Source organism: Enhydra lutris, unplaced genomic scaffold (genome assembly GCF_002288905.1).
Source record: "Enhydra lutris kenyoni isolate GAN:26980312 unplaced genomic scaffold, ASM228890v2 scaffoldscaffold39, whole genome shotgun sequence".
Lineage (NCBI taxonomy): Eukaryota > Metazoa > Chordata > Mammalia > Carnivora > Mustelidae > Enhydra > Enhydra lutris.
Genome location: NW_019154123.1, coordinates 13,423,278 through 13,449,350, shown reverse-complemented (window position 1 = coordinate 13,449,350; position 26,073 = coordinate 13,423,278). Strand labels below are relative to the sequence as shown.

General features: G+C 35.4%; 1 protein-coding gene across 1 annotated transcript in view; it reads left to right on the top strand.

The window, feature by feature from the left end:
* LOC111154936 (calpain 7) overlaps positions 1 to 25,615 on the top strand; it is a 41,647-nt gene extending 16,032 nt beyond the window's left edge. Inside the window, exons 7-21 of the mRNA XM_022514895.1 lie at positions 1,350 to 1,476; positions 2,676 to 2,761; positions 4,004 to 4,097; positions 5,523 to 5,669; positions 6,838 to 6,944; positions 7,809 to 7,929; positions 11,984 to 12,128; positions 12,257 to 12,356; positions 12,646 to 12,781; positions 13,281 to 13,356; positions 17,057 to 17,202; positions 18,002 to 18,064; positions 21,481 to 21,611; positions 23,645 to 23,737; positions 23,829 to 25,615. Coding sequence (XP_022370603.1) covers positions 1,350 to 1,476; positions 2,676 to 2,761; positions 4,004 to 4,097; positions 5,523 to 5,669; positions 6,838 to 6,944; positions 7,809 to 7,929; positions 11,984 to 12,128; positions 12,257 to 12,356; positions 12,646 to 12,781; positions 13,281 to 13,356; positions 17,057 to 17,202; positions 18,002 to 18,064; positions 21,481 to 21,611; positions 23,645 to 23,737; positions 23,829 to 23,973 — 1,717 coding nt within the window. The 3' untranslated portion in view covers positions 23,974 to 25,615. The remainder of the gene's footprint in view (positions 1 to 1,349; positions 1,477 to 2,675; positions 2,762 to 4,003; positions 4,098 to 5,522; positions 5,670 to 6,837; positions 6,945 to 7,808; positions 7,930 to 11,983; positions 12,129 to 12,256; positions 12,357 to 12,645; positions 12,782 to 13,280; positions 13,357 to 17,056; positions 17,203 to 18,001; positions 18,065 to 21,480; positions 21,612 to 23,644; positions 23,738 to 23,828) is intronic.
* The last annotated feature ends 458 nt before the right edge of the window (positions 25,616 to 26,073 follow it).

Here is a 26,073-nt window from a genome sequence, read left to right as displayed (position 1 = left end):
TATATAATTTCTCTAAAATTTTTTAAAATTTAAATTCTTCTGAATTCATTCAACTTACTTTCTATTTAGTCAGCTACTCTTCCTAAACAGGTACCAAAATGACACCAGAACACTAGTGGTTCTATGAAATGATCATCAGAAAGTTTGAGAAGTGTTATTTTAATAGTCTAAGAAATTTACATAAATCTTGGTTTATTAAACATTTACAGATGTCCTCTAATGAAGAAAACAATGTGTAGGAGTTTGTAGATAACACCTGACCACAAAACCACCTTTCTCCTAGTGTCTGTATTTTTTTTAAAACCATATTATAGGGGCACCTGGGTAGTTCAGTGGGTTAAACCTCTGCCTTCAGCTCAGGTCATGATCTCAGGGTCCTGGGATGGAGCCCAGCATCAGGCTCTCTGCTCAGCAGGGAGCCTGCTCCCCCTCCCCCCAGCCCCGGCCACCTGCCTCTCTGTCTACTTGTGATCTCTCTCTGTCAAATAAATAAATAAAATTTTTAAAAATGTTATATTTGCTTCAGTTTGCTTGTCATAAACTTTGTATTACCCTAGAAATCTTATAAAATCTCAAGACTATTACCCTTGTTCTAGAAGAGGTTTGAGGAAAGGTAGATGTTTTTTATCTTGTGCTATATATCAGTCTTCGAGAAATACCACACAGCATATTCCCAACACACAGTCAGAGGGTAATGGATAAGAATGGTGGATCTGGCACCCTAGACCTGGATTCAAATGCCAGTTCTGCCACTTTTTGGCTATGTGACCTTGGCAAGTTATTAAATCACTTTTAAGCCTTTTCCAGAAATATTTGCTTTAATGGAGTTGTCTTAAAGTTTAAATGAACAGTGTATATAAAATACTTTAGCATGATATCTGGCACATGGCTATTAATCAGCAATTAGCTACTCTCATTATTAGCCTTGCAGAAAAGAGTTTATCAAGACCCATCATAAGGATCTATAGCTTCCTAGGTCCTTTTGAATTGAATCAGCTTTTATTATTGTTAATGGTTCCATTTTACTGAAACTGAATTTCTTAAATATGCTAATGTAAACTTTTAAAGTATATTCTTAAAGTAAATATGAGTGAATTTAAGTTTCTTTCCTGTTTGCAATAATAAATTTATATTTTTCTAATTGAGAAGAATGAGCACATTGACTGGATTCATGGTGAAGTGTAAAGAGCCAGATTTTACCAGAGCATTATTTTAGGATGATACAATAGCTATGATCATTATACCAAAAAAATAAATGAATAAATCTCTAGGGAATTTAATTTTGTTTTGTGTCATTTTTAAAGATTAATTTTAGTAGTAGTAGTATTTAATTTTTATTATTACCTCAGTGATAGATGGGGCAAGCTACCATTATCACCTAAACAAAAAGCTACATTTTCCAAATGGGTACGACCAGAAGACCTCACCAACAATCCTACAATGATTTATACTGTGTCCAGTTTTAGCATAAAGCAGGTAAACATTTTATATGCTTTTATATGAAAGCTAACATTTTGAAGTAATTTGAATATAGATTTGGGGGTTTTCTTAGTTTTTATTATGTATCAAGATGCATTAGTATAATTGGAAAAATTCTGCACACTTTGCATACTGAGATAATGAGTATGAATAACTGATTTGAGGAATTGCAGATTTTTATATAGACCCTTTTTATCAGTATATTTTTGCAGATGAGAAAGTTGAGGATCTTAGCCTTACCTTAATAAGAGAATAGGTTTTTTTTTTAAGATTTTATTTGGGAGAGAGCAAACACAAGTGGGAGAGGAGAGGGAGGGATAGGGGGAGAGAGTATTTCATGCAGACTCCATGCTGAGCATGGAGCCCAAGACGGGGCTTGGTCTCATGACCTGAGCTGAAATCAAGAGTCGGAGGCCTAACCCACTGAGCCACCCAGGCACCCCGAGAAACAGATATTTTTTAAAAAGAAAGATATTAAGCTTATTCAAAAAACTTCAATGGTGTAACAACAATATGGCTTTATTGCAAACTTTATTCAGTTAAGTTTTGCATCGACGTACAGATGTCTTCCAGTTAGTATAAAAACAATGGTCCTGGGGTACCTGGGTGGCTCATCAGTTAAGCACCTGCCTTCTGCTCAGGTCATGATCTCAGGGTCCTGGGATCACTTTGGGGTCCCTGCTCAGTGGGGAGTCTGTTTCTTCCTCTGCCCCTCCCAGAAGAAGTCTGGGAAGTCTTCTGCCCACCCCCCAGCCCTGCTTGTGCTCACTGTCTCTCTCTAATAAGTAAATACAATCCTAAAAAAATGAAAAAGTAATGGTCCTGAAATACTATGATTCAAGAATCTTTTGATGTGCATATTCAGTTTAGTTGGTCATATTATAATAAACTTTTTTAAAAATGCCTTTAAATTATCGTTAAAAACTTGTGGGTTCAGTGAGTATGCTTTTATCCATGTAAGAAATACATCATATTTATTCTAAATTAACTTTATTGAAGTATTTTACTCAATTTTTCTGGAATTTATTTGAAGAAAATATGTATGAGTTTGCAATATAGATTTTCTGTTCATTTTGGTATTCAAGCAGCAATTAAGTCAGTATAAAAAGTAGGCGGCATAGGTGTAGTGCTTAAATATTGTTGTAATGTTGAAATTGCATGAATTAATTAGTTAATTAACACATTCTTATTAACAGACAATAGTATCAGATTGTTCCTTTGTGGCATCACTCGCTATCAGTGCAGCTTATGAAAGACGATTTAATAAGAAGTTGATTACCAGGTAAAATTTTGTATTTGTCCCTTTAGCCCTTTTCCTATAATTGTTTCTTGACTAGAAGTTAACAGCTTTGGTTTTATCTGCATAGAAAATGAAGAGGGCATATCACTTAAGAATATTGTGGCCCTATATGTTAAACAGATGACTTGTGAATGTGGAAAGATTTCATAAAATAGTCTTAAGAATGTATATACATGTGTTAATATATATGAAATAGGTATGTTTTGAAATAAAATTGGTCAAAGTAAAATCATATCATATTTATAATTATATTATGCTATATGGTAGCCACTAGCCTCATGTGGATATAGTATACTTAAAAAGGGCTAGTCTGAATCAAAATGAGCTGTAAATGTAAAATGCATCAGATTTTGAAAACTAAGCCCAAAAAAATATAAAATTGTAAGATACCTCAAATTTTTATAGTGATTACACACTGAAATAATATTTTGGATAAGTTTGGTTAAATAAAATATATTAAAATGTCACCTTTTTAACTTATAATATGGCACCTGGAAAATAGAAAATATTTCTTTTGGCTAAAACTGCTTTAGAATGTGCTGAAATGTTACTGAAATAGTTTTTCCTCTCAATTTTTTAGTTTTATTAGCTAAAGATCATTTATTATACAAATTAAGCATTATAATATTTCATGCATCTTTTCCTTAGTGGTTTTTGTGTAAATCCTGAGATCACAAAGATAAATTAAACACAGACCTTAGTTTTAAGCTATTTGCCATTTTGGATAAATAGATTATATAAGTACATAATATATAGTGTAAAAATAATTGATACTGATAAAAATGTCTTACTAGATAATTTTGTGTAGCTTTATCAGAATTGTGTTAACTTTATCTCTTGTCAGAGTTGTAGTTAATTGCCTTAGTTCTTGTTAATTGAAATGGTCACTTCTTGAGCCAGTGAGAGAAGATTATTTCAACTGGCATAAAATATATCCACTTATTAGAAAATTTATTAGAGTTTATAATTAAAAACTTAGTATTTTTCAGAGTATTGTGAAATTTGTGCCCTGCTCTATGATCTCATAAGATATTTTCTTTATATTAAATAAGCACTTTGATTAGGGTGAAATTCTTTTCCTAAGCCTATCACAGAAAAATATTCTGTTTGTTTTTATAAAATTGCCAAGACAATAGCATATGTCTAAAGAAAATATAATATCCTGCATAGTAGTTTATATTGAATATTAATTTGGTATTTCAATATTTATTTTCCTTACAAAAGCATAATTTACCCTCAGAATAAGGATGGTGAGCCAGAATACAATCCATGTGGAAAGTATATGGTAAAACTTCACCTCAATGGTGTCCCAAGAAAGGTGAATAATACCTCTCCCCACCCCAACCCCTTCTCTCTCTCCTTCCCCACCTTTGAATATTGAGTAGAATCATTAAGAAATGTTATTTGTGTAACCTTTAAAGAGTTTGAGTCTGGTGTTATGCATATTGCTACCAGTAACATCGTATGTTAATAATTAAAAATAAAAGTTAAAGTCTTTTTAAAAATGATTTTGGGAAATTTATAGAAAGTTTCAAAAAGTAACATTGAACTAATGATTACTAATGCTTAAACTTTAATCTGATAGTTCTTAATTGATTAAAAGGGAAAGGAAATTGGGCAAACTATAAGGTCACAAGAGTTTATATATATAGTCATAACCTCAAACCTAAGAAATCTTTCAAATTATGTTTTCTTTTGTGAAATATATACAGCCTGAAATTATACTGCTTTCTTTAAGAACTATGAACTTATGTAATGGCCTGGCATTGTTGGGATTCTCTAGCTCTTATCTACTCAGGTCCATGGATCAACATTAGCATTTATCTGAGAACTTGTTAGAATTGCAAAATTTAACGCCTTCCTGAACCTACTGAATCAGAATCTATATTTAAACAAATCCCCTGATGCTTTCAGTCTGAGAAGTTGCTCAGTGGCTCAGTAACACTCAAATTTTGGTATGTATAAAATCACATGGAGGGCTTAATTAAACACAAATTGCGTCCTGCACCCCTCAGTTTGTGAGGTGGGACCACAATTTGCATTTCTGACAAGTTCCCAGATGATGCCGGTGCTGCTAAGAAAACCCTGTGAGAACCGCTGCTCTAGATGATTACTTAAAAATTAAGCAGAATCACTGAGAATGATTTTTTCTGTAGTCTTTAACCCATTGTTTAAAGAATCTTTGAAAATGTAGTTGCATAATCCTCTTGTTAGTGTTAGATCAGAATTTTTCCTATTCTTATTTCCCAAATCACTTTCTATTGTGACTTAGAAACTGTATCTTTGTGGTGATCACTTCCTGTATTACTTAAATATATCTTTTGGCCATAATGTTTTACGTTTACAACTGTACATAACATGAGTCTTTTTGCAGGTTTAGGTTAAAATTACATGTAGTAATATTATTTACCTTAATAGTGAGGCCCTTTAATAATTACTTTAGATAAAATGTACATTTCTAGAATCTGTAATAATTTTGATGATATAGATCCATTTAACCAGTTGGCCCAAGGTTATCACATGACAGGGAGGTTAGCCTATAAAATGGAATAAAGACATTTTTTATAATTTTATAATTTTTATAAATTGAGCAGATTCTAGAAATATGAAGCTATCATTACTTTAATAATGGGCATATTATGTCTTTTATTTCATTTATTTGAAAGGGTTTTTTTTTTCCTTGATAGAAAGGGTTTTAAGATATTTTGTACCACCTAAGGAAATTAATGTTCTCTTTCTCCAGGTGATCATTGATGACCAATTACCTGTTGATCATAAGGGAGAATTGCTTTGTTCTTATTCTAACAACAAAAGTGAATTATGGGTTTCTCTCATAGAAAAAGCATATATGAAGGTCATGGGAGGATATGATTTCCCAGGATCCAATTCGGTAAGTATCAGGAGGATCCAGACACAGACTTATGCTATCTAATATGACTATCTTAAATTTGAGCGATTATAGATGATATTTTTATTTAAAGGAAAATGAAACAGAGTCTGAACCTCTGAAAAATGTTAATCAATCACCTTATTAAGGAAAACTATTTTCTTTCACAAGGATACTGCATTTTTAAAGGATTCAGGGAAGCCTAAAATGCAAGTCTGCTGTCATGTTGAGATACAAGACCAATTAGATACAGCATACCTTTCCAAAGAAGTCTCTTCAGATCAAAGGGATATGTCATATTGTCATCCTTATGTGTGTTCTTTGGATTATAAATTCAGGTTCAAGGAGTTTGTTTTTTTAGTTTTTCCCAGTTTTAACACTGCTTAACCTACAAAATCAAGGTGTGTGCCAGTGTCCTTTAGTTGGATGAGGTAGACTGAGCTTATGCCAGAAATTAGATTAGTATAACTTTGAATTAGGACACTAACCAGCCTGTGGCCTTAGAAAAGGTATGTAACCATTCCTAGCATCTTTGCTTGTCTGTAATATGAGGATAATACCCACCTTTCAGAGTTGGAAAGATTAAATGAAGTAATGTGTGCACGTTATCCATCCTTCATAGCTGATTAGTTTCCCACCTAGTACCAGGCTTTCTTCACACTCCTGGTTCTTATAAGGCTAGGCAAAGAATGTATAGGTCATACTTAAATGTAATAGGATATTAAAATTTCTTCTTGGCCTACATGCTCAATTGTTCTGTTCTCCAAATATGTTTATAGTTTAGTTTCTAATTCAGTGCCTTTTAATTTACCCAGTGTAGCGTAGAGAGAGAAAGAATGAGAATATATGTAAGACTTTAGAAAAGTGGCTGTCCTAAGAACTCACTAAATGGTGAGTGACTGTCAGTGCATTATTAAAGCAGCTTTTATCTGTAACATGTTTTTAGTTTTTAGTTTTCATTGTTTTTACCAGTTGGACAGTTGTTGCATTCAGGAAAAACAACAGAGATTATAAGGAATACACTTGTGCTTAAATCTGGGTAGGAATTTGAGTTAAATAAGAAATATATTACTGGTCAGAAACAATCAATGATATTTAATAGCTACCATGGGGATTTATTAAAGAGCTTGGAAACAATATTGACAGTCCTGAAAATGTGTTTATGTTGCAGAATATTGATCTTCATGCACTGACTGGGTGGATACCAGAAAGGATTGCTATGCATTCAGATAGCCAGACTTTCAGTAAGGATAATTCTTTCAGAATGCTTTATCAAAGGTAAACATTTTCTCTCTCTTTGATAGTAAAAGAGGCAGTTTTTAAAAATTCATGCCTTAGAAGAGATAATACAGAGACTGCATTTTTAGTTATTTAGGGAAATTCTGGTTTTATTTGTTTTCATTTTTGTTTTTGTTTGTTTAAATAATCTACACTTAACTTGGGCCTCAAACTCCATGACCCCCAGATCAAGAGTCACGTGCTCCACCAACTGAGTCAGCTAGGTACCCCCAGGAAATTGTGTTTTGAAAATGGACTTCACTTTATGTACTTGCTATGGCCAGCCCTCAGTCATCCTCAGTGATAGTGACAATTAATCCAGATTATAAATAATCCAAAACATTTGAATCTGGAATATGTCATATAGGCAGATTGTTTCATACTTCTTAAGTACGTACTTTGAGGGAAAGTAGAAAAAGAGAAGTATGAGAATATAAAGAGGAAGATAGCTTTTAAGCCTTCAATGAATAATCCATAGGTAGAGATGGGAAGATTGTGCAGTAATACATATTCAGTAGTGAAACTAGAAAATTTCAAAGATTTGACAAAGTGTATTTGACATCTTCAACTTTATTTGTAAATCATTTGAAAACTTAGCATCTGCTTTCCTTCATTGGTAAGTTTCTACCTTATAATTTTCTAAAACTGGAGAAGGGTGGGACAGTGTAATAATTTATCTGATATGTTGTGAAAAGAAACGTAGTTCTTGTTCTCTAAGGAGTGTTGGGAATATCCCACTTTAGAAAAGATGTCAAATTTGTGGAAATTTTCATGTAAACTGTTAGACTAAAGGAAAGATAGTGTGATCTGATGGTATAAATATGATGTTTTCTTTTAGTTATTTGTCTATTGGGGTCATTCCAGGTTTCACAAAGGGGATGTCCTCATCACTGCATCAACTGGAATGATGACTGAAGCTGAAGGAGAGAAGTGGGGTCTGGTTCCCACACATGCATATGCTGTTTTGGATATTAGAGAGTTCAAGGTTTTGCTTCACATATTTTTCTTCTTTCTCATACCTGATTGTAAGACATTGCAAGGATCCCAAATAGTGTAATAGGCCTTTTTTTGTTTGTTTAATTTAAATTTTAGGTAGTTAACGTACAGTGCAATATTGGTTTCTAGAGTAGAATTCAGTGATTCATCACTTACATACAATACTCAGTGCTCATCAGTAGTATAATAGCTTTTGAATACTGACACATCAAGGTTCAGATGAAGTTTTAAAAATCATTCTACCTATTACATTAAATAATTTGACCTCGACCATTAGAAATTATGAAATAAAAAGATGGGAAATGTAATGGCAGTGATAGCAGAGATTGATGACAAAACAGAAATGCCTTTTGCCTCTTTAAAGTCATTAAATTTGTCTCAAAATTTGTTGAGGTAAACACATAGTCCTCTAGGTTCTGAGCTATTTGCTGATGTTGGGGGTAGTCATAGCATTAGACTCTAGAGCATGGTAGACATTCAGTAAATATTTACGAAAGGACAAAAAAAGGGGAATATCTATGAATAAGAAATATGCCAATGGATTTGCAAATGTTTCTCTTCCTAGCAGCCCTCACATGCTCTCAGACATTTCAGATTCTTTCTCTGCTCAAATGTTGAAATAGTTGACTTTATTACTTCTTGGGTTATTGATTACCTCTTTTTAAATGAAAAAGAGATCTGTTCTATGGATTAGAAAGTACAGAGATTGTTAAGGGAGGATTCTTTATCCCTGATGATAGAGAGTACCTAAGCTGTGTAGTCACTGGAAAGTTTAACTAGCCATGTGTTCACTTTCCCCTGCTTAAACTTGCAGCAGGAAGTAGTGATCGATCAACAATGACAGTGCTCTGCTGTGTATTAATTAGATTGATTTTCTTATATGGCATGTGGAATTATATGAAGTATGAAAGCCTTTGTAGGGACCTACTGCAACATCAATTTATCTAGTCTCAAGGCTTTCTAAATCAGCCACTACTATATCCCTAACCATTGTGTATAAAATAAAGTGTTTTCCTTTAAAAGCATAAAAATTTATTACCTAAAGCAAAAAAAAAATATAAAAACATATGTGAAATTGAATAAGCTGAGAGATTTGTGCTTGGTGTAGAAATGTGTTTTAGAGTGTTCCACAAACATGAGTCAAAACATTGGCCATAACATTTGCTGTTATTTAATACTATGTGTATGTTATTTTATTGTTAAAACATCCTTGTAGGTGATCAGGATGCCTGGGTGGCTCAGTCAGTCAAGCACCTGCCTTCGGCTCGGGTCCTGGGATTGAGTCCCACATCAGGCTCCTTGCTCAGCAGGGAACCTGCTTCTCCCTTTCCCTCTGCCCCTCCCCCTGCTTGTGCTTGTGCTCTCTCTTTCTTTGACAAATAAAGTCTTCAAAAAAAAAATAATAAAATCCTGGTAGGTGATCAACAGTGAGGTAATAACAAGACAATTAAATTTAGACAATGAAAGTCAATATAGAAGTAAGCTTGAATTTGAAGAAATTTTCTGTGAAGATTGTGTCATTTACTTTGAATAATAAGTCCGTTTGTTGTGATTGCTTAAAGGAAACCAGACAAATAACTTATGAGTGAAATAGGCACCTGTGGTTTGATGTGAAAACAAAACATTTAAAAGCTTGCTGAATGTCAGTAAAGAATTTCAGGTAGCAGCCGTTTTAGTTTAGTTCATCATTTTTATCTTAGTTTTGCTGTCTGTATTTTGAGACAGTTCCTTAGTCCTGACTTGAATTTTAAAATATTTCCAAAAATATTTATCTCATTAGGCATTTATCTCTAGAACCTCTGTTGTGCAGATAGACCCAATCTTAGACAAAAGCTATTGCCAATCTTCTACGTTTGTGAATTTCTTCACTTAATAAGATTTTATTAATACAAATGTTTCCTTTTTGTTTGTCTCTAACCAGCTTGAGTATTTTAATATCTTTGCACTTTTGTCTCAGCAGTCCTTTGGGTCATTTTGTTGTGTCCTTGAGGTTATGTTCCATAGTCTATTGTGAAGCTACATCTCAGTTTCAAGCTGCTGTCTCTAAGTCCAACATGTCTTACCAAGGGATTTTTGAATCTGTCCAAGTCTTTTCATTTGCTCCCCCTTGGAAATAATTTTGAAAATGGAATGTTTTATCATAAACGAGATCCTTTTTTAGTCTTAACATTTTTTTCCCCTACTCGGGGCCTCTGAATTGCAGGGTCTCCAAACAAAATCTACAGCTGCTTCTTAGCGTCCTTAAAATGTCAGTGATGACCGGGACCTGCCCCAAAAGAGCTTAGCAATTATCTCTCCTTTATATCCCTTCTTTAAAAAGTGTTAGGGTTCTGAATATACTTTTTTTTTTAAGGTTTTATTTATTGGGGCGCCTGGGTGGCTCAGTCATTAAGCGTCTTCCTTCAGCTCAGGTCATGATCCTAGGGTCCTGGGATTGAGCCCCACATCGGGCTCCCTGATCAGCGGGAAGCCTGCTTCTCCCTCTCCCACTCCCCCTGCTTGTGTTCCCTCTCTTACTGTGTCTCTCTCTGTCAAATAAATGAAATCTTTTAAAAAGAAAAGGTTTTATTTATTTCAGAGAGAGAAAAAGAGAGCATGAGCAGGGAGAGGGGTAGAGGGAGAAACAGGCTCCCTGCTGAGCATGGAACCCAATGCCAGACTCATCCCAGGACCCTGGGATCAGGAGGCAGATATCCTACTTATGTAGAGCTAGGTTTTATGGGGTGGGGGGGGGCGGTTAAATATCTGTGTGGCAGGGGCAAGAGTGGACAAGTGATAAGAAGAAATTAAGAAAAGGAATTTGAAGATTCCTGAGAGAAATGAATGTCCCCAGATATCACATCTTTCCCAGGCCATTTTGCTACATTTAAAATAGCTGAGGACTGTATCTTTCAAAAATGTCCCCCAAATAGTTTGACATCATTAGAAAAGGAATACAATTTCCTAATTTGACTGCTTAAAATAAGACAAACATTCTTTTGGATTTACAGGCTCTTTTGATTTTCTGAGTTCAAGTAATGAGTTCTGTAGACACACCCAGTATTTGTTGAGCACTTACTTAACATAACCTTAACAGTCTGTTTTATAAACTCAGTCAAGACTTCTGAAAAAGGACAGTAGTGTTACCATTTCAAGTTTACAGTCTCATTGGGGAGACAAACTCATGCATTTGCACAAGTAGGAAACAAGACAGAAAATTGTTTTAAACTAAAGTAACATAGAATATTAATGTTATAAAGTTTAGAGAAGAAGTAGTAATTAAAAGAAGACCATTACTAATTACTAAATATTTTGCATATTTTGGATATGTTAATTTATTTAATCTTCACAACAGGTTCTAGGAGACATTAATAGAGCTGGCATTTGGTCCCATTTCTTTCTGACTCCAAAGTCCATGTTTTTTTCTCTTCTTCACTGCTGCAGTCTTCATTGAGAGAATCAATGGAGAAAAAAGCTAAGGAGTATCTGAAAGGATCTTAAGGGAGGAGGGTGGATGAGAGAGGGCTTTCCAGGAAAGGGGGACAGCATGGGTAAATAAGGATTATTTGTGGGAATGATGAGAGAAAAGACTAAATTAGAGCCAAGGGTATGAGTACTGGAAAATAAAGTGGGGCCAGAGCAGAGTAGGCTTTGAAAGGGTGGGAAATTCGTGGTGCTCTAAGGCAGCACTGTCAAAAAGAACTTCCTACTATGATGGAAGTGTTCATTGTCTGTGCAGTGCATAAGCCAATAGCTATACATGGTCCTTGAACACTTGAAATATGGCTAGTGTGACTAAGGAACTGATTTTTATTTTTTTATTTAAAAAATTTTAATTTTAATTACCACCTGTGGGTAGTGACTACCATATGGACAGCTCTTGGGAATAGGTAGGCATCAGATATGTTATGTAGTGAAAATATTGATTAAAGAATATTGTAAGTTGATGTGGAAGGAAAAGTATTGATCAGTATTCAAAATGCAACCTCTCTTAAAAAATGCATGATATAACTAATAAAAATTTGGTAAAACTGTTTTGCAACTTTTTTTTTTTTTCTTAATAGGGGCTGCGATTTATCCAGCTGAAAAATCCTTGGAGTCATTTACGTTGGAAAGGAAGATACAGTGAAAATGATGTAAAAAACTGGACCCCAGAGTTACAAAAATATTTAAACTTTGATCCTCGAACAGCTCAGAAAATAGACAATGGTAAATACATCTTTTCAATTTTGATACCATTCGATCTTTAATATGCTTTAGTAATATGAAATGTATTAACTGATTGAAGTCATTTGTCATTAAGATATTGTATGGATTAACAGGCATCTAATTTTCAGGAATATTTTGGATTTCATGGGATGATCTCTGCCAGTATTATGATGTGATTTATTTGAGCTGGAATCCAGGTCTTTTTAAAGAATCAACATGTATTCATAGGTAACTTTTTTGCATATTTCAGAATATGCTTTATAGTAGTCTCCACTTTTATCACGTAAAATATAAGGATTAACTTATGAAGATTAGCATTCTTTTTGTCATTCCTGCAAATGACTGCCATGTGATAGTTATTTTCTTTATATGCTGTTTTGGTTATCCCAAAAATTATTTAAGCAATAAAACAAAAATCCTGATAACCTAGTTGTATTAGAAACACAAAACTTTTAAAAATTGTTTTAGCTCAATGAGAAATTTAATTACTGTTTTCTTTCTTGGCTTTCTTTTTTAGTACTTGGGATGCTAAGCAAGGACCTGTGAAAGATGCCTATAGTCTGGCCAACAACCCCCAGTACAAACTGGAGGTGCAGTGTCCACAAGGGGGCGCTGCAGTTTGGGTTTTGCTTAGTAGACACATAACAGACAAGGTACCTTCTTACATGTCCCATACAGAAACTTTAAAAAATATAATTAGACCGTTGTGAACAAGATACGTAATTTCGTCACCAGCCTGTTTCATTTATATAGGTGGTGTGAAGATAGTGTTGTATTACATAAATGTGTATTTGCCTCTAAGGAAATTTATATACTTAAAATCTTGAAGAATGTGAGTTTATGCTTGTCAGGGTTTTGAGCTTGATTATGTAGGTCTTAAGAATACTATCATTAAAATACTCTGAAGGGGGTTTGAAGATGTTAAATCTTTAGGCCTGATTCTGTAAACCATAACCATAATCTTAATAGCCTCAGAGTCTTATCTAATGTATTACTTTATACAATGTGGTGATCCATTGAAATGAGTTTAATTCAGAAAAGCAGTTTTTACAGCACTAAGTAGCTGAAATGCTATTAAAATTAGAATTTTTTTCCTACTAAGAGCATTTGGAGCCCATTTTCCTAACTATATTGGATTCTTTGTACTTTCAGGATGATTTTGCAAATAATCGAGAATTTATCACAATGGTTGTATACAAGACTGATGGGAAAAAAGTTTATTACCCAGGTATGTTTAGTAGGCAAATATTCAAACAAACATTAAAATTTTATTTGCGTGATTAAAATGACAAACTTTATGTAAATAATATGCAGAAATAATGCTGATAGGCTAATAAAAACCATTTGAACAGACATGGTGGTATTTATGCTACTTTAGTGTTTTGTTCTGATTTGTTTTTAACTTGGAGACCTCAGGAATTTGAGATTCCTGTATTCTTGCATATTGCTGTCAGAGTTTTATTTCTAAAACTTAAATCCTATCTGATAAAAAATCCTATGATTTTCTGTGGGCTCCTGGATAAAATATAAGCTCTCTGGCATGGTTTGTAAGACTTTTGATATTCTGACCTTAACCTTTCTGTTGCCTTTTATCTCAGGCCACAGCTTTTCATATTGCCTTCAGTGAGGTACTGATTACCCCTGAACATTCCATGCCCTTGCTTCCCCTCTTTTCATACAGTTTCTTCTCCCAAGTCTCTCTCCTCCCTCTCCTCTACCCACTTACTCCTCTTACCCTAGTCTATGTAATAAACATGGTTAAGATCCAGCTTATATGTTATTTCCTGTGATAACTTTTCTGCCAGGCAAAGTGAATCTTTCCCTCTGTAGGGCTCCTGAGGCATTTAATATATCATATTGAAACCACTTTCCTTTCACATTAAAAAAAAAAGTTTACCATATATTAAGCATTAGAACTGTTAGTTTATGTGCTTGTTGGAGAGACAGAAATAAAAATACCAGGTAGTGATGTGTCTGTAAAGAAATAAGTAGGGTTATGTGTTTGTGACTGATTGGTTGCTTTGGTTGGGTGTCCATGGAAGGCCTCTTTGAGAAGGGGTAAGAGGAAGTCTGAATGACAAAAAGGGATCAGTCATGCAAAGAAATAAAGGGAAAAGCATTACAGGCAGAGGGAATAACAAGTGGGAGGACTCTAAAATGAGGGGAAAAGAGTGTTTTTTAGAAATGAAAAAAAGGCCAGTAGGCCTGGGGTGGTATGGTATCAAGATGTCAGAAAGGTATGCAGGCTCAGATGACATGATGTTCTGTAAGCCACACCAGGGTTTGGATTTTGTTCTAAGTGTAATAGGAAATCTTTGGGGAGCCTTGATCAGGAAAATGACATGATACAAAAATTTTTTTAAAGACCATTCTTTGTAGAATTATATTGGCAGGGGCAAAAAAATGGAAAAGTACAAAATTAGAGATTTTGAGAAAGAACTTAGCATAATAGGGGAGTGTAGATGAGGAGGAGTGGACAGATTTGGGTTTCAGTAGGATTGTCAGGACCTTAGTTAATTTGGGGGGGGGCAAAGAGAAATCAAGGATGATTTCTGTCTTTTTTGCTTACTTCATAAAAAGCTGCTATAACATTTACTGAGATAGGCAAAAACTGAGCGTGGGGCAGAGGAAGCAGTTTTGTTGTGGAGTAAAAGCAAAAGTTAATTTTTTTTGTTGTTACTTATTTAAAATACCTATTAGATATCCAGGTATAGAAACCAAGGAAACAGTTGGATTTTGGGGTAGAGTTCTGAGATAAGGTTAGGGTTATAGATGCAGATTGAAGAATCAGGGGCATACAGATGCCTTTTGAAGATAGGACTGTATACACTGCCAGTGGAGAGACTTGTAGGTACAGAGATGAACACCCAGGACCTAACCCTTGGATTCAGACGGCTTAAGGTTGAGCAGAAGAAAGTTACTGCAGAAAAATTAGAACAGAGTACCTGAGGAAATAAAGTAAGATTTATATGAGGACAGTGTTTCATGAGGGAAAGAGTGGACAAATGCATCTATTGTTATTTTAGAGGTAAGATAGGTTAGAGAAGAAATAATTGGACTTAGCATCCTGGTAGTCATTGTTGACCTTAACAAGAACAGAGCTGGTAGAGAGGTGAACTTAGAAGCCCAAATGGAGTGGATTGAGGAGAGACTGGGAGGTAAGGAAGCAATTATTGACAGTTCTTTCAAGAAGGCTGGGCAAAACAAAGTGGTTTTGTTAAGTCTTGTTTTTATTTAGTGAGAGAAAAACATGGTATTCATCCCCCTGACACGGGGTGAGGGGGGGAGGCGGAGGAAGGGGGGGTACAGAAACTACATGACAGGCCCTGACTCCTATCAGTCAGTCAATATCAAGAGATTTTGATATTCCAGAATGGGCATGGCACATATGATTTCAAGGATTAAAGGTAAAATTAGCCAAATTTCCCATTTTTCATTATGTTGGCCACTATACAACCAAAAAAACACAAATACTGTGAGTAGCTATTCCTAGCATTAAGATATTTATATGGCTTTTGAACTTCAAAAATATTTTTGTTACACTTTTTATTTGGATTTTTTTTTTAAACAATGCTCCCTCTTACATATAATGATACTGCCTTTTCAGAAAAAAATAATTTCTGGTTTACAATTTTATTTTCATTACAACACTCAGGTGAATTAAAAAACAGTCTTCTATCATTCTATTTGACAAGAGAGTAAACTGAGGCACAGAAATGTTAAAAATCTTGTCCAAGATTTTTGTTTTTCTCCTCACACTAGATCACACCACTCTAAGCATTAGAGATTTATTACCTGTTTGAGATACTAAAATGTTTAGTTTTTTCAATAGATTCAGTATTCAGTATTCCTAAATAAGCTAAATGGTATAGCATTGATTTTAAATGACATGTAATAATTGACATGCATGAAATAATTTTATTGTATTGGCTTGATTGCAGTAAGACATCAGAGACTATATCATGCATTGTTTGAAATAGCAAAATACTGGAAATAATCTGTGAGATTGAATAACTAATTGGGATATAAATAAGTCATATTCATATGATGGTATGTCATACAGAGAGTTCTAAAAGGAATAAACCATATCTATAGAATGTGAATCTAAAAAACATTGAGTAAAAAATGAAAGCTTTAAAATAAAACAATATGTTGTCCTTTTTTTAGATATATACCCACAGAAATAACATTTACTCATTCATTTTTAGGGATGTGTGTGTGTTCAATACTGAAAAGATGCCCAGGGGTGCCTGGGTGGCTCAGTGGGTTAAAGCCTCTGCCTTCAGCTCAGGTCATGATCCCAGGGTCCTGGGATCAAGCCCCACATCGGGCTCTCTGCTCAGCAGGGAGCCTGCTTCCCCTCTCTCTGCCTGCCTCTTTGCCTACTTGTGATCTGTCTGTCAAATAAAATCTTTAAAAAAAAAAAAAAAAAAGAAAAGAAAAGATGCCCATTAATTCATCAGAGTGGAACAGAATGAGACTAACGGTGGTGTTTAAAAGGGACTTTGTTTTATAAGGAAGCTAGTATGACTCCCAAAAATGTTAATTTAGTTCTGAATGGTGAGGAATATAGATATATTTTTATATGCTACTTTGTATCTTAAAAAATATTGCCTCAAAATAAAAAAGCACCAATCTTGATTTTAAAATCCTCTACTGGAGAAAATTCAGCACAGGGCTAGTAGGTATTATCTTCTGTCTCATTGAATGTATTCCAAAAGATAGCCTTTACTTACTAGCAATTATTTAAAATTTTTAATTGTAAAGTTTTAAGTTGAAATTCCTTTGTACTATTACGTTTTAAAGATGGAATCAAGGGGGAGGGATGTCCATCCATTTAATTTTTTTTCCTATCATGACCTATAAAACTTTAATTTAAAAACTACAGAAACTAAAGTATCCTTTTCTGTAAACCTACTTATTTGTAGGTGACCCGCCTCCATACATTGATGGCATTCGAATTAACAGCCCTCATTATTTGACTAAGATAAAGCTGACCACACCTGGGACCCATACCTTTACATTAGTGGTTTCTCAGTATGAAAAGCAGAATACAATCCATTATACTGTCCGGGTGAGTAAACCAACATACAATGACAGAACACAATAATTTCAAGTACATAATGTGCTCTGCTTCTTAGTGGGATTAGCTATAGAAAAAATGTATTTCTGAAAATGGTCTATAAATTTTTGTGTATATGTGCTTATATTAATTCAGCATTAAATTACGATGCTTCCCAGAGAAAGTAATGCTTTTGAAAAGTAATATTTTTATTTTGAATGACATATTGAATGAGCATTTTAGTTTTCAGAATAATAGTTTGGTCCTGAGGTAATGTGATACATTGAACTAATAAATTCTATCTCAGAACAAGCAGTTAAGAACTCCTTTATCCTATGTAATACTTTAATTGACTTAAAAAACACAACTTTGAACTCTGTGAAAGGAAATCAGTTGCCTATGAACATATTGCCCTCTTATAGCTGGGCCGGTTAGTTGGTTGGTTGGGGTGGAAGAAGGTTATTGTAATTTTGTTCTGCATAGGTTTTTTTCCCCATACATCAGTAAGGGAGCTCAACTTGAATAGATTTTTAGTGATGAAAAGGACATTGGGTGGCTGCTTCTACCCACCTTTTTTCTTCAGATGCAGAAACCAAGGCCTAGGGACATTGTCCTGAGTCACACATAGGAGCAGAGAAAGCCAGAACAAGATCCCTAGCTGCTCAATTCCCAGTTCATTAAGCCTGTGTACAGATTAATTACTTTTATGTATACCAACTGATTTTTCAGTCTTCTAAGTATATTCTTTATCACTATGGAGTTTTTATAAGCATAAACTTTATCAATACAATAAATTTTGTTTAAAATCTAGGTATATTCAGCCTGCAGCTTTACTTTTTCAAAGATTCCTTCACCGTACACCTTATCAAAACAGGTAAGAATTCTTTCTCTGGGTCATAATATCAGAGAATGCTTAGAATTCCCTCATCTTTTTCTCCTTTTCTCATTTTATTCACATTTAAGAATTTCTTACAAAATAAAAACATTCTGGACTTGACAGTAATACAAGGGAAATGTAAGTGGCCTCCAGTCTGGGTTGGAATACAAAATCTTAAGTGAACAATATTTAGTGATTCTGTGAAAAGAAATAAGGCTCAAAGAGAAAAGATTATGCAGACTTTGGTCATTAGAGAAGGATTCATCATGTAGATGAACCTTTATTTTATATTTATTTTTTTAAAAGATTTATTTCAGAGGGAGTGCACAAGCATGAGTTGGGGGAGGGACAAGGGGAGTAGTCTCCCTGCTGAGCAGGGAGCCTGCCACAGAGCTCCATCCTAGAACCCTAGCATCATGACCCAAACTGAAAGCAGATGTTTAACGACCAAGCCACCCAGGTGTCCATAAATGAACCTTGAAGGTAGAATTTGAGACTGGTTTTGCAGGGTATGCTAGATGTCATCTGTAGAGGAAGATTTGAGGGAGAATTCTTGGCTCCCTTATCAAATATTAATTGACCATACATGCTTGGGTTTATTTCCAGGCTCTTTATTCTGTTGGCCTGTATGTGGTTTTTATACTGTCAGTACTGTATTGTTTTAATGACCATAGCTTTATAGTACAGCTTGAAATCAGGAAGTGTGTTATCTCCTGCTTTGTTCTTTATCAGGATTTCTTTGGCTGTTCAGGGTCTTGTGTGGTTCTGTGTAAATGTTAAGAGTGTTTTTTGTGTGGGGCGCCTGGGTGGCTCAGTGGGTTAAACCCTCTGCCTTCGGCTCAGGTCATGATCCCAGGGTCCTGGGATCAAGACCCACATCGGGCTCTCTGCTCAGTGGGGAGCCTGCTTCCCCCTTCCTCTCTCTGTCTGCCTCTCTGCCTACTTGTGATCTCTTGTCAAATAAATAATATTAAAAAAAAAAAAAACTTTAAAAAAAAGTGTTTTTTGTGTTTAAGAAGAAGTCATTGGAGTCCTCTGATAGGGATTGGATTGAATTTATAGATAACTTTTGGTGTATTGACATTTTAACAATATTAACTCTTTCAGTCTATGAACATAGGATATCTTTCCATTTATTGTTTTATTTTCAATTTCTTTGATTAATGTTTAATAGTAGTTTTCAGATGATAGCTCTTTTATCTCCTTAAATTTATTCCTAAGTATCTTATTGTTTTTGTTATTATGAGATTGATTTATTTTTCAGAAACTTCATTGTTAACATAGAAATGGTACTGATTTCTGTATGTTAATTTTGTATCTTGCAGCTTTACTGAATTTGTTGATTAGATCTAACAGTCTTCTGTTTGCGTCTTTAGGTTTTTCTATATATAAAATCATGTCATCTGCAAATAGAGACAATTTTATTTTTCCTTTCCAGTTTGCTACATTTTCTTTTTCTTGTCTGATTACACTAGCTAGGACTTCCAAAATATGTTGAATAGGAGTGGTAAGAGTGGACATTCTTGTCTTGTTCCTGATCTTAGAGGAGAGGCATTCACTTTTCATCATTGTGTATGTTAATTATAAGCTTGTTGTATGTGGCCTTTACTATGTTGAGATATGTTCCTTCTATTCCACATTTCTTAGGAAAGCGTTTCTACCATGAATGGATGTTGAATTTTGTCAGGTGCTTTTTCTGTGTCTGTTGAGATGATTATAAGATTCTTCCATTCTCTCTATTGTGACTTACCACATTGAACTGATTAGCTGTGTTGAACCATCCTTGCATACCTGGGGATTGTGTGTTTTCATATAGTTCATTAAGCTTCCTTAAGGATTATTCTGCATTCTTTGTGTTACAGTTCATAGATCTCCATTTTTTAGGGTTATTGGAGCATTGTTCATTTTTTTGGATGATGTCCCATTTACCTGATTTTTTGTGATCCTTCGTTTTTAGGTTTATAAATCTGCACTTTTGAGTGATTAGGCTGACTTTCCAGCTTTGCTGTGGCAGGACTTTTTCCACCAGTTAGCTTAGTTTGGGTTTCTGGCTGTCTGCTGGTATTGTCCTTGGGCACACTGGGCCTGCCATGATGGTCTGTTTTTGGTCAAGGCCGCTGTTAGGACTCTGAGGATGGGAATGGTGGTTGTGCCATGAGCTGAGAACAGTTGGGTAGGACTACTGGCTTGGTCCTACCCAAATGAGGCTGTGGAACAGGCTCCACAGTTGCTTAGATTCTCTGGTCAGACTTACTACAAAGTCAGGACATGATACTATAATCAGTAGTAGATGGGGCTATGAATTAGTTTCCCTGCTTTGGTAGGGCAACAGGACAGGACCCAGGGGTTGTGAATCTCTTTGTAAGGGGACCTGTACTGAATTCCCTAGTCAGGTGAGGCCACCACTTCTGCTCTGCAGACAGGGCAAACCCACAAGCTGTGCTTTTTGTTCAAGCGCCACTATGAAAGGGCTGTTGGGTTATGCAGTTCTCCCTGTGCACTGGTTCAGTTCCCTGGTCAGAGAGACTGAAGGCTGTATTTGGTGATGAGCAGGCGTACAAATCAGATTTCCTGCCTGGGCTCAGCAGGAGAAGCATCTCTTTGTTATCTTGACATAAGCCCACCTACACCCCAAGCTGTAACCAGACAGGGCCACTGGCTTTGCTCCGTGAACTCTTGGTTCTGCCTACTCTTGGCCACTGGAATGCACAGCATCCAGTAGTTGTCACCAGCCCTTCTGGTCAGATGGAGCTGGAAGGCAGCGTCTACAGCAGTTGGGGCTGTGACTCAGCTCCTTGCCTGATGTGGGCAATCCAGGCTGTAAGGCCAGCAGTACCATTTGGCTATCCAAATCAGGCAGATCTGCACCCTGCCAAGCTCCTGGGTGGAAGCATACCCCTAACTTGGTTCTGCAATTACTACTTGGGTGCCTCAGGTATGAATTCAGCCTGCTGAGGTCCCCGTGCTGGTTGTTGCAAGCTCCACCCTCTTCTTTGTCACAGTTTCTCGTGTAATCCTTACGGTGCGAGATCAAGTAGGGGCTTTTGTAAAGCAAGTCACAATTCTTAGGGGAAGCTTGTTGTTCACTGAAGAATCAGAAGCTCTGGGAAGACATCACCACCTGGTGCTGGCCTGGAGACAGTGCAGTCAACATGTAGCTGCTTCTCTTGTCCTTCTAATGTAACCTGTCTTAGGCTCTGTGGTGCAGGAGGGTGCTTCTGCCTCACATCCATGTTCAGGAATTTCTCAGTGCTATCCTCTTCTGGAATAGCTGTTAGTTGTCCCTGTGAACGGGAGCAAAGCAGGAGGAACCTTTGTTGCCATCTTGGTGACACCATTCCCTTTTTGAAGTCTTTAAAGTAGAATTGGAGAATAGGAAGTTTTGCTAATACAAAAACTTTGTTTTATTAAAGATTAATGGAAAGTGGAGTGGCCAGAGTGCTGGAGGATGTGGAAATTTCCAAGAAACTCACAGAAATAACCCCATCTACCAATTCCATATAGAAAAGACCGGGCCATTACTGATTGAGCTAAGAGGACCAAGGTTTGTGATTAAGTAACTTTCTTAAGTTAATATCATATTAAAAATGAGTTTAATGGAACAGAATAGGGTTTTGGAACAGACCTAGGCATATATAGGCACTTGATTAGTGAAAAAGATGGCATTGTAGAGGAGCAGGGGAAGGATAGGCTGTTGAATAAATGTGCTGGGATAGTTGGAGTATCCATGTGCCAAAAAGGTTCTTAGACCACTTTCTCACATCAGATCTAAAAATCTATTGCAGTTGGGCTACTAATAAAGGAGATATTTTAATGACTTCAGGATAAAGAAAAAGTTAAGACACAAAGAGCACATAGAAGGATTTGTAAATACTCTACACTAGTTATTAAAAAAAGAGTCCACAGTTTAAAAAAATGAAAGCTTGGACAGGCATGTCATAAGAGGAACAGTCCAAAATGGGTGATAAGCCGTTGTAAGAGCCAAACATTTGTAACAACCCAAGTGTTCATCAGTAGCATTGAAGATTATAAAATAGAGTGCTGCATAACAATGAAAATAAATTATAGCTACCCAACATGATGGATAAGTCTTAAAAACAAAGCTGAGGAGAAGCCATACATAATAGAACATCAACTGTATGATTCCACTTAAGTGAGGAGCAAGCAAAACGAAACTACTATTTAAAGATGCGTGCTTAGGTTGTCAGACTATATAAAAGCAAGAAAGTAGGGAAGGGGGTTGGGAAATGGGTGAAATAGGTGAAGGAGATTAAGAGGTACAAACTTCCAGTATAAAATAAGTCAGAAGGATGAAAAGTACAACAGAGAATATAGTCAATAATACTGTTGCACCGTACGGTGTGTGCACCCAGTGTGGTGAGCATAACATACAGAACTTGTATCACTGTTGTACTCTGAAACTAACATATGTCAACATACTCTTAAAGGCAAGACATTGTTAAATGTTAACTCTGTGGGGACAGGAGCTGTAATGAGAAAGGCATGTACAGGGACTTCTCCGGTGCTGAGAGTTGCGTTGATCTGGGTGGTGACGACCTATGTGTTCACTTTATGTGTTATGTAGGCTGTATGTTGTGTGTACATTGTTTTCTATTTCTCAACTTAAAAAGGTTTAAAAAACAATAAAAATAAGTAAAATTCGCCTGAATTTTGCCTCTTTACAAACACTAATCTTTTATATACGGTTAAGCTAGTTTTCTACAGTTTGGTAGGTAAAATAAGGTATCTAGTTGTTGCTCTTTTTGTATTCAATTCGTAGATTGAAGTAGAAGGATTTGACATAAAAGTGTTTGACAGTATCTTTTGCTTTCCCTGTTCATGTCTTTTGCCCATTTTTCTCTTGGAATTGTCATGGTTTTCTTAACTTTAGGCACGTATCACATATTTGCAAGTATTTTTCCCAGATCATTTTTTTTTTTTAATGTAGAGAAAATTTTCTTTTTAAAGTAATCAGATGTCTTTTCAGGTTTATTTTGCTATGGGCAGGAAATCTCACCCCAGTATCAGATTTGTACCATATTTTTTTCTAGGTCTTTTGTGGTTTGCTTTTTACATCTAGATGGAATGTATTTTTATATTTGGTGTGAATACAGTGTCAGTTCTTTTTCCTAAATTTGTTACCTCCTCACCATCTGAATAATCCTTCTTTTCCCTACTGATTTGGAATGTCATTGTCTACCATATGCTAATTACTTCTGTAAATTCAGATTTCAGGCTCTGTCCTTTTTTTCTGCAAAGATCGTATTTTATCATTTAAATTTGACAGTATTCTCCGAGAGCCTGTGGTAAAAATACTATTTCTTCTAAAGTAAGTTTAATACTGATCTTCATGGCTTCAATTTAAAAATATGAATATAAATCAATATAAAAATATAAATGGCATCTTGTATAATTAAGAATAAAAATAGTATATGCATGTGTTCCAGAGTGGTTTCCGCCTCCTAAAGCTTTAGAAAGCATATACTCAGTTCAATAGTATATCTGCACTTTAGTTATTTTTAGGTATGTATTTGAGACTACTTAATAACAACAGTAATTGTTTCTTTTTATTGCCAGGCAATATAGTGTTGGATTTGAGGTTGTAACAGTGTCTGTGGTGGGAGATCCTGGTCCCCATGGCTTTCAGAGGAAGTCTAGTGGTGACTATAGGTAATGTTTACATTTTGACTGCATCTAATTTATACTTTACTCTTTGTGGCATCATCTTCTGTAAACTTTGTTCTCATTTCCCTGCATATAGGTGTGGGTTTTGCTACCTGGAATTAGAAAATATACCTGCGGGGATCTACAATATCATTCCTAGTACTTTTTTGCCTAAACAAGAAGGACCTTTTTTCTTGGACTTCAATAGTATTATCCCGATCAAGACAACGCAACTTCAGTGATGCAGCTTTCAGCTTTACTGGATTTTATACTTACAAATCAGCTCTTCAAATGAGGACAGAAATCCTCAGGACACCAAACAATCAGAACAGAATTAACTCTCAAAATGTTACAGTGGGATCTGGTGCTGCTCAAGTCAGAGTGTTTAGAATTGTATATAGTCAGAATTACCCTAAATCACTCAGAAGTACTATTTACATGGTTTTGTGTGTACAAGGACTTGGTTTGCATTGAGGGGCCCCATTGTATAAACAGACTGTAGAGGATTAAAGGTTAGGCTCAGTCAGCACTGTATGGTGCCTTTACTAGAAGAGAATAGAGACCGGATAAGGGACATGACTTATCCACTCAACTGGGTGGAACAGTAGGCTGGAATAATATTCTGAAATACATTTGTCTTTTGGCAGAGCATGTTGTAAGTTAAACTTGCTTGTGTTGTGACTCTACATCTTGGGCAGCTAATTACCAAATGAATCATGTTACCATAATAGATTTTGTGTTAGGATTTTTAATGTTTGTTGCCCAGATGTTATGAAAGAATAAAGCTTTAAGAAATATTTTAACTTAGTTTACAATGAAGGTGGTTGAACTTAGGTACCTGTCTCCCATTAACTCATGTAAGGAGAGCTGAGATATATTCAGTATTGCATTTCTTACTTTTAACAGGCTAAATGAAGGTAGTAATCTGAGACACTGAAGACATTACAATTTAGTTTGTATAGTCTTTTAAAAATTGCTCTTATGTTAACACTGAAAAAAAAACACGATTGAAAATTTAATATATGGTAATTGGGGTTGTATTTGGAAAAGCTGCCAAGATACTAATGCCATGTATAAATTCCCAGTTTACATAGAAATCCATGAGAGCAGAATGATGCTCAAGATTTTAAACATCTGAAAATAAGGTGGAATTTTTCGTCGTCTCTACTTTATAACTATCACCAGTTATTTTGTATTTCTGCTACCTTGATTTGAAATAAAATCTTTATACTTATGGAAACTGCATAGTAACCTAGAGAGATTATTAAAAGGCTTCATCTAGTACATTCCATCTAAAAGAACTCATTAGTTACATGACCGTTCAGGCTTCAGCAAATCTGTTTTCATATTCAGGACAGTGATTCCACTTTGGTAAATATTTAGTATTTTCAATTTTAGATGGATTCATTTTGTGGCCCTTTAAAGAAAAATTTAAACACATAATTGGAACATTTTATGTTAAAGATATTTGTACAGGATGCAAACAAATAAGACCTAATTCCTACCCTCAAAAACCGAATGGAGACCTACATATACCAGTTTAATCTAATATTGAATTGTTATAATAGAGCTCCAGATACGGCGCTACAGATAGGAAAAAACAGCCTGAATGTCAACCCAATGCACATTAGAATCACCTGGGGGAACTTTTAAAAGTTCGGTACCTCAGGCGTACCCCCAAATGATCTCAGGCTCTAAGACCGGCGAACAGCCGCCTTCTTGAAGCTTCCTGGGAGACTGCAGTGCAGCAGAGGTTGGGAAGCACTCTGACATAATCACCTTGTCTTCATTCTCCTAAAGCTGCATTCTCCTTACTGCGCTTTAGTCACAGCAGAATTCTAACTCAAACCTTCATAGTTGGGGCTTAAATTATTAGGATCCAGGACCTTAACTGGAAGTTAGAACAGATGTCCACTGCATTCCATGCTCTTCCTTGTGGCAAGAAGGTTGCCTAGAATGGAAGATTTAGGCAACATCAGGGTTTCTTATTGGAAGACACACAAAAGTAAACATTTTCTTAAACTGTTTTTTATTACACTCAAGAAATTAAGACAGGTACAAAATAACCTTGTAATTAGGATACTGTATCAGTCATTAAAAAAGGAGAAAACACTACAGTATGAAGAGATTTACAAATGACTAAAATATACAAGCTGTGTCAGAACAGACAACTTGAAATGGGGTTGCTTTTCTTTTAGAAATGCTAGTTTTCTTAACAAAAAGACAAAAAAATACAGTGCTCTAAATATGTGTAACCATGAAAACATTAAAGGAAAGCAATCTTAACACGTACTACTATTAGCATAACAGACTTCATTGCTTCTATTTAACAGCCTGTGCCA